This window comes from Bos mutus, chromosome 7 (genome assembly GCF_027580195.1).
Source record: "Bos mutus isolate GX-2022 chromosome 7, NWIPB_WYAK_1.1, whole genome shotgun sequence".
In the NCBI taxonomy this organism is placed as follows: Eukaryota; Metazoa; Chordata; class Mammalia; order Artiodactyla; family Bovidae; genus Bos; species Bos mutus.
In genome coordinates, this window is record NC_091623.1 from 58,837,599 (window position 1) to 58,851,067 (window position 13,469).

General features: G+C 56.8%; 1 protein-coding gene across 1 annotated transcript in view; it reads left to right on the forward strand.

The window, feature by feature from the left end:
* The first annotated feature begins 422 nt into the window (after nucleotides 1-422).
* Nucleotides 423-13,469, forward strand: part of PTPRS (protein tyrosine phosphatase receptor type S) — a 74,057-nt gene continuing 61,010 nt past the window's right edge. Inside the window, exons 1-2 of the mRNA XM_070373875.1 lie at nucleotides 423-551; nucleotides 8,437-8,638. Of these exons, the coding sequence (XP_070229976.1) occupies nucleotides 8,548-8,638 (91 nt within the window). The 5' untranslated portion in view covers nucleotides 423-551; nucleotides 8,437-8,547. The remainder of the gene's footprint in view (nucleotides 552-8,436; nucleotides 8,639-13,469) is intronic.

The window sequence follows — 13,469 nt, forward strand, 5'->3', positions numbered from 1 at the left end:
CCCCTTCTTCGACCTCCTGTATTTGGGTCTATTTGGGGCGCCCCCTCTGATGCCCTGTCCAGCATCCAGTCTCTCTATCCGTTGCCATGGCCACGATCAGCGCCTGGAAGGGAGAGAGGAGCAGGGTAGGGGGCGCCCTCTGGCATCTGGCCTTCAAAAGAGAGGTTCTTGGGCTATGTCCCTTGGGGCGCCCCCTCGGGTATGTGCACACTGCGGGAGGAGGGCACACAGTGCCCTCCTTGGGGGCCTCCCGGGCACAGGACCCCTATCCACGTAGGCTTCCAGTGCCCACAGATCTGGTTCCCAACTGGTCCCCCCGCCCTACTTCCGGCCAGGCCCCGCCCGAGGTTTGCTCTGGAGCCCCTCCCGGGTCCACCCCCTGCCGGCTCCGCCCGTGGCCCCGCCCCGCCCCGCCTCCAGGCCGAGCTCGCTGGGCCTCGGCCTCTCTGAGTACTCGCAGCGCGCGGCGCTCCGGGCGGACCCAGGGAAGGGCTGCAGCCGGCCCGGCCGAGGCAGCGCGGGGCCCCAGGCCCCGATCTCTGAGCCTCAGGGTGAGTGCGTTGGGACCCCCTTCCACCTCGAGGCTCAGTCTGCGCTGGGCTTTGTCTCTTTCTTCACCCCTACTCAGGCTCCCGAGAAGGAGGCGGGGGGGTACCCTCCGGGTTCCCTCCACACCCCCGCTGCGTGTGGTCTGGCCTGGCTACCCACCAGGGACATCTCGAGCCCACCGCTGCCTGGTGCGCCTCCCCCATTCAGACCGGTCGGTCTATTACTTTGGAAAACTCCAGACCGTTATGCTCCGTGGGGTCCCCTCCCCCGCCTGGCCCCCAGCCCGACCTCCTCTCCCACCTCCTGGGGGTGGAGCCAGGCCCCGGCAGCCTTCGCTCCCAGCCCGGGCGGAGGGGGTGCTCTGATAGCGGGCTTCTGATAGGGGGCTTTGGCATCCTTCCCGCTGGGGACCCGCTCTGCAGAGGAGGTGACGGAACTCCGGGGGTGGGATGGGGGTAGGGGCGTAAGTGGCTCAGATCCTTGCTCTTAGCCGCTCCCCAAAACTCCCAGAAAGTTTTCCTCTGTCTGTCTGTCTCTGCGCCCCTCAGGCCTATGGACTCCAGATTTATTCTCTGCGTCTTGGTGTCTTTAATAAACTGAGGGGTCAGGCAAGTATATCAGCTCCCACCGACCCTCTCTCCATGCCTAGCCCCTTGTCCCTAAGTTCCCATGTCTCTGGATCCTCCACTCCCCACCCCCCCGTTTTGTTTTAATTTTTAAATTTTATTATTGAAGTATAGTTGCTTTATAGGGGCTTCTCAGGTGGCTCGGTGGTAAAGAATCCAGCTCCCAAACAGGAGACTTGGGTTTGGTCCCTGGGTTGGGAAGATCCCCGGGAGATGGAAATGGCTACCCACTCAAGTATTCTTACCCGAGAATTTTCATGGACAGAGACGCCTGGTGAGCTGTATCCATGGGTCGCCGAGTTGGACATGACTGACTGACTAAAACAACAAACATACTTGCTTTGCACTGCTGTGTTGGACACCACCCCACCCCCCACCTCTTATTGCCTAGAGAGTCCTGCTTTCCCGATTCCTACTCCAGAGGGGCTTCCTGGAGGAGGGGGAAACCCCTGAGGGGGGCTGGCCCAGCCCTCCAAGCTCTGCCTGCCCCTGGATGAGCCTCCCCTCCATCTCTTAATGCTTGAGCAGTTTCCCTACACCCAAGAGCCATGTCGGCTGACATGGTGGCTTCTTCTGGCCTCAGTTTCCCTCTCTGAAAAGGCCATGAACACAGAAATGGCGTGGATCAAATGGGGCCAGGCATGAAGTAGGTGTCTAATAAACGCACATTCCTAGAGTAGGGAAAAGACTCCCATCCTGGAGGTTGATAGGTCTGTGAGGAGTAGAGCTATGATGGGAGACACTGGCACTGGGACAGTCCAGAGGGGGCCGTGATCCTGCCTGGGGTATGCAAGAGGGCTTCCTGGAGGCGGTGACAGCTCCACTGGGACCCGAGTATGAGTGTGCAGGCTGAGGTTGGACGGAGAGTGAGGAAAAGGTGTGCTGGGCGGAGGGAACATCGTGCACAGATATCCCTGTGTGAGCCAGGTGATGAATAGGGACACCCATGGGGCAAACAACGCTTGCAGTGCGATGTGATGGAGTTGGCTGTTCTGGGTGGCTGAGGTTAGGAGTCTAGATTTGAATGGACTTTGATGGAAACCATGGAAGGTTTTAGAGCAGAGGAGGGGCAGAGTCCAACACAGCTACTTCCAGCCCCAGGGTCGAGGGTCAGGACTTGGGCTGAGGACGGGTCCCTGGACGAGTCCACCCTCAGCCTGGGATGAGGAGGTCTTTGGCTACGGCTTGAAGGATGAGTTGACAAATGGGCCCCCTGGAAGGAAGACCTGTATTAGGAAAGGCCCAGAGGCCCGAGGCAGAGCAGTGCGTTCTGAGAACCATGCAAAGAGGGAACAGGGCAGGCCCAGGACATCGAGTAGAGGTGCTAGGGAGCCCGGCAGGTATGAGCAGGGCAGGGGTGCACCCAGATCTTGGTGTTCCAGGCTCCCGCATGAAGCCAGTGTGGGGGACATGCTGGCAGGAGCCACGCTGGCAATGAGGCCCTGCAGGGAGTGTGGACTCTGAGCTTGATTGAGAGCTGGTCTCTGGCCTCAAATCTTAACCCAGCCCTTAACCTTGGTGTGTGACCCTCAACGTGCAGCTAGCACTTTCTGAGCCTCAATTTCCTCCTCTGTCAAACAGAAGGAAGCACGGGGAGCACTTGAAAGGGCTGGGCATGTGGAAGGGACACTCCTTACTTCCTCTGGGACTGGGCCTGGCTCCCCAGGCGCCCTGCCCATCCATTCCTGGCTGTGGGGACCCTTGGGGACAGCTTTCAATACAAACCGATGGTCAATTAAAGGCAGAACCCTGGGCCTTGGTCCTGGCTCATTCCTGGAAGGTAGCAGGGCCAGCCTCACCTGGCCTCACCCTGAGCCCATTTCCCCGTGGGAGGACATTGAGGTCCCAAGAGGGAGGGGGCCTCAGCCAGAGCTATGTGGAGTCCACCAGGGGCTGCAGAGGCAGAGCTTGGACTCTGTGTCAACCTTTGGGGACACAGCAACCCAGGGAGGCCGGAGGCAGGAATGCCCACCCTCAAGGGGATCTGAGGCCCTGGGAAAGGGGGTCCAGGCTGCAGGAAAATCCCTGGGCCCAGAAAAGAGGCAACGGAGCCAGAGAGGTATAGGGGGGTGGGGTGGGTGTGATGACCATGAGACTGTGCATCCCTGAGGGACTTTTCCTTTAATAGGGACATGCTACCCAGCCTTCCTTCTGCCTGGCCTTCGGAAATCCCTGAGAGTCAGAGTTGCACAGATGAGCCCCCTGGTCCCCAGGATGGCCCAGACCCAGAGGCGGGGCAGGGAGAGGCAGCAGGGAGTCCTCAGACCCCCAGGAGACCTTGCCTCGTGAGGGCAACACAAAGCCTATTTGCTGCCCAGTCTTGGTCATAATCACCCTTTTATGCTCCCTGCTGTGCGTGGGTACACAAAACTGGCTCCAGGATCGCGTGACCTGCGCCCCGGCGCCTGACTGGAATGGGTGCCCACTCACCTGCTCTGAGCAAAGCCTGGGAGCCCCTAGAGGCTGTCCAGCAGCACCAGGCCCAGAGAAGGTCATTCATTTTCCTGAGATCACACAGCAGCTAGGGAAGAACACAGTCCTGTGTCGACATGGCCTGTGGAACCAAGGCTCCGCCCAGCTGAGGGGCTTTGGCAGAGTCTCCATTCCTCTGTGAGCCTCAGTTTCCCCATCTGTGCAGGTTGAGCACCCACCGGTGCCCAGCTGCTGGGCGTGGATGGTGGACAGCTCGGCACCTGGCACAGAAGCAGGCAGGGATCCACCCTGGGTCCTGGGTTCCTTGTCCAAAGGCTGCTCCCTCCCCTCCTCCTCTCCTCCACACGCTGTGCCCAGCCTCATTGGCCACACAGGTTATTTCCTGTGACTCTCATGGGTGGCTGTTCCCTTCTTAATGGCCACGCCATCCTCCAAGACCTTGGGGATCTCACTGCGTCACGCTGCCCCAAAGCTTCCACCTCAGTTTCTCTTTCTCAGCCGTGATGGGGCTGGTGACCCAGGCTGCTTTATGTGTGATGGCCATAGAGGAGGCTTGGCGTGATGCCAGTCTGGCCACATCCCCTCCCCCCTGCTCAGAGGCCTCCCCCTGAGGCCTCCTTGCCACTACTCTGCCCTAATCTCTCCCCATCTGCTCCTTGCCCTTCCTCATGCTGTTCCCTTCTGTGGAGACACCCACCCCCATTCTGCTTCCCCCTTTAATTCTCAGCCAAGTAATCACGTGTGTGTGCATAAGTCACTTGAGTCATATCCGAGTCTTTGCAACTCCATGGACTGTAGCCCTCCAGACTTCTCTGTCCATGGGATTCTCTAGGCAAGAATACTGGAGTGGGTTGCCATGCCCTCCTCTGGAGGATCTTCCCAACCCAGGGATTGAACCCACATCGCTTAACATCTCTTGCATTGGAAGGCGGGTTCATATTAACATTAAATCTGGAGGTGGTAAGGTCCAGGCAGTGGGCATAGCACATGCAAAGGTCCTGGGACAGATGTGATGGAGGAACAGGGAGCCCCTGTGGCATGAGCAGAGTGAGTGGGGCGGGTGGGTGGAGGAGGTCCTGCAGGGCCTTTTGAGTGGTGGGGAGGACTTGGACTTTTACCCCCAAAGGAAGGGGCATGGGACCTGACTTGGATGCTCACTGGCACCCTCTGGCTTTGAGGCGGGGACAGACAGGGCAGGAGACATGGAAGGTAATGACAGCATTGGTCCAGATGAGCAATGATGGGACTGGACCAAATAGAGACAGAAAAAAGGGTAAGAAGTAGACAGACTCAGACTAGACTTGGAAGGCAGAGCTGATAGGATTTGTTTATCTTCTCCCCTGACCCCTTGTAGAAGACTCCCACACCCGGGTCTTGGAGGAAGCCAGAGGAGGGGGAGAGGCAGGGGCTTTGCTATAGCAAGATCCTTTAGGAAGGGTGGGGGCCTGAGAGACCCTGGAAATTGGAACCTCTGTGTTCTGTCTGATCCTCTCCTACCCCTATTCCTGCCCCAGGCCTTGAAAGCCCCCAGTGCTCTGTCCTCCCCGCCCCACCCCCCCACCCCCCTACCCCACCCCCCCACCCCACCCCCCCACCCACCACCCCCCCGCCCAGCCCAGCAGGCTGGACTGGCCTCTTCGGGGGAGTCAGGAGCTGATGGCCGGGCCCTGCCTGTGCCTGGATCAGCCCCATCCTGCCCAGTCATTGAGAAGGCGTGGGCCCAGTGGGTAATTAGGGGCCTCCCAGTTTAGAAGGCAGCTGCCCTTGGCTCCCATGGGGCATGGGGAGCGGGGGAACATCGTGGCCGGGGCCCTTCATGCAGGTGACCCCTGCCCATGCCAACTTTTATTGGAGGTGAGTAGACAGGAACTAGGAGGTCACTCCCACCTTACCCCCATGCCAGGGAGACCTGGCAACCCTGGGTTTGGCAGCCTGTGTTGCTATGCTGCCTCAGTTTCCCTGAGGCTCTGTGCAGGCCTGACCCGCCGATCCAAGTGGTCTGGGCCAGAGCCCCACCCTGTTCCCCAGATGGGGCTGAGCCTATGTGCATCTGTGGGCAGCGTCAGCTGCTGTGGTCACCCTGGCCGCAGCTGGCCATGGGCCATTTCTCCAGCTAGGGCCCTCACCGTCCCCGTCAGCCACTTTTGCTCTTAAAGGGCCTGTAGAGGGATTGCCAGGGGAGGTGGCTGGCTCCAGGCTTCCGTTTCCCCATCTGCACATCCTGGACCAGTTGGGTCCCAGTGTGTGTCTGTGGTCTGACTGTGCACGTGCCTGTCTGTGTGTGTACACGTGGATGAGGAGGGGGTCTGACTATGCGTTTCTGGGTGTATATTGTCTGGATGGGTGCAAGCTCAGTCTGCTGACTGCCTATCTCTGTCGCCCCACTCTGTGCCCATATCTGAGTCTGGGGGCTGTGTGTTTTCACCTCCCGTCCCCCATGGAGCTCACATCTGCCTCCGTATTCATGTTTGCCCACAACCCAGCTGTGTGTGTATGTTGCTTACGTGACCGTGACCCTGTGTGTACATGTCTCACCCGGCTGTGGATCTGTGGTCTTGGCGTGGACTGGTGTCTGCCTCTGATCTGACTGTTTACATATGCTGTCAGCCCCATTGCAACCCTTTGTCTGGAGCTTGATTTTGTGCCTGTCCGTGTGCCTGTGGTGAGTGTTATTGGCCTGACTACGAAGAATTGATGCTTTTGAACTGTGGTGTTGGAGAAGACCCTTGAGGGTCCTTTGGACTGCAAGGAGATCAAACCAGTCAATCCTGAAGGAAATCAATCCTGAACGTTCATTGGAAGGACCGATGCTAAAGCTCCAATACTTTGGCCACCTGATGCAAAGAACTGACTTATTAGAAAAGACCCTGATGCTGGGAAAGATTGAGGGCAGGAGGAGAAGGGAACGACAGAAGATGAGATGGTTGGATGGCATCACCAACTCGATGGAGATGAGTTTGAGCAAACTCTGGGAGTTGGTGATGGACAGGAAGAGTTGGACATGACTGAGCGACTGAACTGAACTGATGCGTGTGGACCCATCTCTGTCACCTGACTGTACATCTGTGATGGTGTCTGGTCTCCCTGACTGTGACCTGACTGTGTGCAAGCAGCCTCCATCTCTGTCTGGTCTCACTGTGGTCTAACTGTGTGCCTCTTGAGCCCCCCAGCCCCCACTCTTCTCATCGTGATTTCTCCACTCTCCACCCTGGACCATGACCCGGCCACCACCAGCCCAGCCTTCCCCTGGGGCTGCTCTGGGGCTGGGCGAGGTGACCGCAGCTGGGTATTTTGGGATCCAGAATCACGGGGGCTGCCCCATCATTACGTGGCACCCATCCTTGTGGCCATGGCCTGGACCCACCCAGGGCATGGCCTCTCCCTGTCCCTCCCTTGTGCCCTGGCTAGGGAGGGCACCGGGGAGGGGGCTGTCCCAGGGTTTGGGTCCCGAGAAGGACCCTTCTGCCTTAGCCGAGGTTGAATTCCCGTGGGAGAAACAGACACTGGTGATACACATTTGCATTTGACTTGCAAACTGGGATAAATGCCGTGGAGGATGAGCTCAGTCGTTTCTGAAGCCGTGGGATGTGGCATGGGGGTGGGGGCTGACCTATGAGAGGCAGGGAGGGCTTCCGGAGGAAGCGACAGTGGAACTGAGACCTGTCACGCAGCAGTTGGGGTCGGGGGGAATGGCATTCCTGGCAAGGAACATAGTGGGTTCAAAGGCTTGGAGGTGGGGTTGAGCTGGGGCTGTGTGGCCATACCTCCCAAGGGAGGGGGCAGGAGATCAGCAGGAACGGCTTCCTCTGGGGGTCACAGGAGCCATAGGTGTTAGAGCAGGGCAGGAACCAGCAGGGGTGTTTGGGAGGGAGGATCCATCTGGTGGTCAAAGGGTCCTGGTTGTAGGGACAGTCGGCAGTGTCACCTGGAGCCTTGGCCTTCAACAGGCTCAGCCTGGGAGGGGAAGGACTTCGATGTTCAGAGTGATTTCTGGTGGGCGGGGGGGAGCTCAGCCTGGGTGGGGTTGGGGGGCTCAGCCAAGGTCTGGGGTCTGGGCTCCATTAGAGCTGAGGCTTAAATGGGATCAGGACCCAGCCAGGGGGTGTCTCTGTCCATTCAGGCTGACATAAAAAATATCACAGAGTGAGCAGGATTATAAACAACACTCATTTCTCACGGTTCTGGAGGCCGAAAGCCGAAGATCAAGATGCTGGCAGATCTAGTGTCTGGTGAGAACCCGCCTCCTGATTTGCAGATGACCCTCTTCTAGCTGTGTCCTCATGGTGGGGGTAGTGGGGGAGCTCTCTGGGTCCCTGTGAAAGTGTTAGCCACTCAGTCATGGCTGACTCTTTGCAACCCCATGGACTGTAGCCCACCAGGCTCCTCTATCCATGGGATTCTCCAGGCAAGAATACTGGAGTGGGTAACCATTCCCTTCTCCAGGGGATCTTCCCGACCCAGAGATCGAACCTGGGTCTCCCACATTGCAGGCAGATTTCTTACCGTCTGAACCACCCAGGGAAGCCCCATTATAAGGGCACTAATCCCATTCATGAGGGCTCCACCACATGACCTGATGGCCTCCCAAAAACCTTTAATACCATCCACATGAAGGGTTAGATTTAAGCATCATGATTTTGTTGGGGGTGGAACACAGACATTCAGTTCATCATAGGGGCTCAGTGCTTTTTTTCTGCTCCTTCATCGCCCCATGACCCTCGAACCCCATGATTCTCCTCTGCCCCTTTGTGATCCTCTAGCTGCCTCCCCCACGAAGGCACCCTGGATTCCTGCTCCCCTCTCACAGCCCCTTTGTTTATCTCTGCAGACGCTGCCCCGTCTGACGCTTGGCTCGAGGCCTCTCTGTGAGGGACCTGGGGGGCTATCCCCCGCTCCAGGGTGGAGGTCAGAGGTCGAAGTTTGCAGGTCACGGCTGAGCATGGCGCCTGCCTGGGGCCATGGTGTAGCGTCTGTGATCAGACCTGTGGGCCTCCTTGTGGTCCTGCTGGTCGGAGGCTGTGCTGCAGAAGGTAAGTGCGGGCATCTGAGTTTGCATGTGCGCATGTGAACACATCTCCCCACCTCTCCCTGGGGGCCCGTGGTTTTGCCAAGCAGAGCCTTTGTGCTCCGTGAACGAGGCCAAGTAGAATGCTTGCTTTGTGCTGGGTCCTGTGAGATGCAGAGGCAGATCTTAAGGATGGTATTAAAAAGCAGTCATAGTAACAGGGGTGACCATGTGGGTTTCCGAAGCATCGACTCTGCACCCAGACCAGTGGTAAATGCAGACTTTATCTGCCTCCTCTCCCTCCACCTCACAGAACCCAGCTAGTCTCATTACCATCCCCATTTTTGGATCAGAGAAACCAAGGCTTAGAGGAGGAGGCAGGGACTTACTTGAAGTCACTCCTGAAGAAGCCGCAGAGTTCACTTTCCCTTGCCACAAGTAGAAACTCCAGTGACCAGTTGGTTGACACACAGGCAATCAAATCTTCACAGGAGGAGCCAGGGGAGGCTTCTTGGGAGAGAGGGCATTGGATCTGGGGTTTTGTGGGTATGTAGGAGTTTGCCTGTAGAAAGGGCATTACTGGTCAAGGTGTTATCACATGGAAAGGTCTGGAGTTAAAAAAAAAAAAGTTTCCTGTATTTTGGGGATGGGCAAGGCTGTGTTTGTGGAAGTAATGTGGGAAGGATGAGGGTTGGTCCTGGGCCCAATGCCAAGGTCTGTCTCACAACTAAGGGCCTGCTGCTACTGCTGCTAAGTCGCTTCAGTCGTGTCCAACTCTGTGCAACCCCATAGATGGCAGCCCACCAGGCTCCCCCGTCCCTGGGATTCTCCAGGCAAGAACACTGGAGTGGGTTGCCATTTCCCTCTCCAATGCATGAAAGTGAAAAGTGAAAGTGAAGCCGCTCAGTGGTGTCCGACTCTGAGCGACCCCATAGGCTGCAGCCTACCAGGCTCTTCCGTCCATGGGATTTTCCAGGCAAGAGTACTGGAGTGGGGTGCCATTGCCTTCTCCGAACTAAGGGCCTAGAGGAGTGTTATTCAGGCCTATAGGGACATTAAGTGTCAAGTCAGCAGAAAAACTGGGAATCCAGTATTAGGCTGGATTTGAATCCTGACTTTGCTGTCAACCTGCTATGTGACTTTGTGCCAATGAGTCAGCCTCTCTCGGTGGCTGTTTCCACCATGATTGAATGAGACTCAGCATCATCCACCTCCCAGCATTCCTAGGACATGGACATGCCATAACCCCTGCATGCTGCCTACACATAGTAGGCCTGCAATCCAGGGTTATCACGAGCATGAGAATTATTGCCCCTGGGTGAGAACACCAGAGACATACACACCTGCTTCATACATTTGTGCTTTTTCTTGTTTTCATAATATTTTACAGTAAATGCCTAACCCACTCAGATCAACTACCACCGTCTGATGAGATGGATGCTGTTCTCCCCATCCCCATTGTACAGATGAGGAAGCTGAGGCACAGTGAGGTTACATTACAGCCAGGAAGCAGCCTGACTGCCTGGTGCCAGAGCCCAGGTTCCTACCCATCACCCCACATTGCCTCTGGGTCAGCGGCCAGACATAACTGGGCCATGATCTGGCCAGTCACCTTCTAGGGCCTGTATCTTCTGGGCTATATTCCTCATAGTGGGAATGGCAGGCTGAGGGTGGCTGAGCATTTTTAGTTAACTCAGGGTGCCCCCTGCCCTTGGTACTGCTTATACCGGGGCCAGAGCATTCTCTGGGGGGAGGGTGTCCTGGGCACTGTGGGATGTGGAGCACCCCTGGCCCCATCATCTTGATGGCACCCCACATGAGAACCACTAATTTAACACACACTAGTGGAATAAGTCATAAATCTGTGACCGACAGTTACCAGCCTCAGGCAGAACGGAGCTGAGATTGTCCCCATTTATAGATGAGGAAACTGAGGCCACAGAATGTCTGTGGTGAGGAGTAGGGTGGAAATCACAGTCTGGAGACTCTCCTGACCCGGGTTCAAATCCTGTGTCTGTCATTGGACTATGGCTGCTTCTGTGCTCTCATTCATTCAGTGGGTTTTTAATAAGCACCTACTATTGGTTTAGACCTAGGGGACAAACCAGATATCCCAGCCTCTTTTGGAGCTGATCATCTCATGAAGGACCAACGCCAAGTGTGCAGGATGGTAGACACGCCCAGGAGCAAGACAAACAGAAAGGGAGATGAGCTTGTGAGTGGAGGGTTGGGGGCTGCATTTTAAATGGGTGAGAGGGTGTTACACTGCACCAAGAAGATGGTATCTGAACAGAGTCTTAAAGGAGCTGAGGAGAGTGCCCCATTCATGTTGGGAGAGTGTGAAAAGTGTCCTGGGCAGAGGGCATAGCCTGTGCAAAGGCCCTGGGGTAAGAGGAAGGCCTGGCATCTTGGAAGAAGTGAGAAGCCTGTGTGTCTGGAGCAGAGTGAGTGAAGGGGAGAGCAAGGAAGGGGCAGGGCAGGTTTTGCAGGGTCTTATGTGGAGAAGGCAGTGGCACCCCACTCCAGTACTTTTGCCTAGAAAATCCCATGGACGGAGGAGCCTGGTAGGCTGCAGTCCATGGGGTTGCGAAGAGTCGGACATGACTGAGTGACTTCCTTTTCACTTTTCACTTTCATGCATTGGAGAAGGAAATGGCAACCCACTCCAGTGTTCTTGCCTGGAGAATCCCAGGGATGGGGAAGCCTGGTGGGCTGCCATCTATGGGGTCGCACAGAGTCGGACACGACTGAATCGACTTAGCAGCAGCAGCAGCAGCATGCGGCAACCCACTCCAGTATTCATGCCTGGAAAATCCCATGGACTGAGGAACCTGGTGGGCTACAATCCATGGGGTTGCAAAGAGTCGGACTCGACTGAGCAACTTGTGTGTGTGTATGTGTGTGTGTATGAGCTACTGAAAGACATGGGGTTTTGCTCCCTGGGAGATGGGAGACCCAGAGGGCCATGGGCAGAATGAGTGGGCAAGACCTGACTCAGATACTCACAGGTCCCCTCTGGCTGCCAAGGGAGGACTGGCGGAGGTGGGGTGAGGGAACCAGAGCAGAGGGTGAACCACTGCAGGGAGAGTGACCCAGGGCATTAGCGCCAGGCATGTAGCCACGCTACTTCAGTGGGTGCTCCCTCAGGGAGTCCTGTACTTACTGATTATATATATTTATTTATTTGGCCATGCAGCATGTGGGATCTTAGTTCTCCGACTGAGGATCCGACCCTTAATCCCCTGCACTGAAAGTGTGGAGTCTTAACCACTGGACCCCCAGAGAAGTCCCTGCAGTTGTTACTACTGTATCCCTATAGGTATTGGTAGTGGCCTAGACTCAAACCCAGGTCTCCATCTCCAAAGCTGGGGCATCTTGATCCCAAGAGGTGGTCTGCTTAGCAGGAGCCCTGACACCTGGGTGGTCAGCGGAAGGGCTGTGGGCACCGTGATTGGCATTGCCAGCTTCAAGGAGAGTAGCCCAGGTCCTCAGGGAGCCGCTTGGGTGGGGGCTGTCAGCGGGAGAAAGCCCAGGCAGGCAGCTGGGATGTCCACCGCCCAGCACCAAAAGGAGCGGTTTCTGCCCCAGAACCAGCTCTCGGTCCTGGGGGACCTTCCCAGGACGCGGTGTGGCTGGCCCAGCCTGGATTGGAAGGGACGGGAGGGTGGGTGGGGCTCTACCTCCGGCACCAGATTTTCCTCTGCAGAATCTGAAATGGAAAAACAGAAATCGAGCCAAGCCCTTCCCAACCTCCCAGTGCTGTTGGCATCACCACTCTGAACCTCAGTCTCTTCATCTAAGAAATGGAAACACCCAGGGTGCTCTCTGTCACCAGAAACCCACAACCCTGTGTATCAAGTGTACAGTGTGCAAAGCTTTGGGAACCAAGTGGGACCAAGTTGGAATAGCTCTTGCCCATCACAAGCTGGGTGAGCAGGGGCCAGTCAATCACCCTCTCTGAGCCTCGGAATAGAGCTGGTGTGAGAACAGGCCCAGCACAAAAGGAACGCTTGCTTGCCTAAGCTGCAGCCATACCCCAGTGTCTTTCTTGTGTCTGGAGCCCCTTTGCCAAGAAGAGGAGGGGAGGGTTGTCCAAATAAGAGACTTTAAGCATCCACAAGAATTAGTCTAATGGGAGATGCAGCGGGTGGAGAAAGCTTTTCTGGGCTGGCTGGGCTCCCAGAGCTGCCTGGATGTAGGCTGAGAGGCGTCTGCCCTGAAGAGAGGGGGAGCCAGGGAGCGAGTGGGCAGCTTCATTTCTCAGTATTTGGCAAACATCAGGGTTCAAGTGCCTCCCAGGTGGCGCTAGTGGTAAAGAACCCAACTGTCAACGCAGAAGACGTAGGAGATGTGGGTTTGATCCCTGACTGGGGAAGGTCCCCTGGAGGAGGGCATCGCAACCCACTCTAGTATTCTTGCCTGGGAAATCTCATGGACAGAAGAGCCTGGTGGGCTACAGTCCATAGGGTTGCAAGGAGTCAGACATGACTGAAGCGACTTAGCACGCACACATGCACAGGGTTCAAAGCCCCAGTTTTTCAAGGGTCACCGAGCTCAGAGAGGTAGTATGAAGGAGTCCCCGGGAGTGGGGTCCATTTCACACCCACCCTGCCAGGTGGCACGGGACCAAGTATTTCAGCCCAGTGTGATCAGGGCTGTGGTGGAGGGGGGCACCCAGGGAAGGATGGGGACAGAGGCGGTCCTGACCCAGCCAGTGGTAATCCAAGAAGGCTCCCTAGGGGAGGTGCTGGCTGAGCAGAGGTTGAAGCTGCCAGATGCAAGGAGGAGAAAGGACAGTGCAGGCTCTCGTCGAATCTCCTTCCCTGGATTGGAGGGTCCTCGGGGTGTGTCCCCGG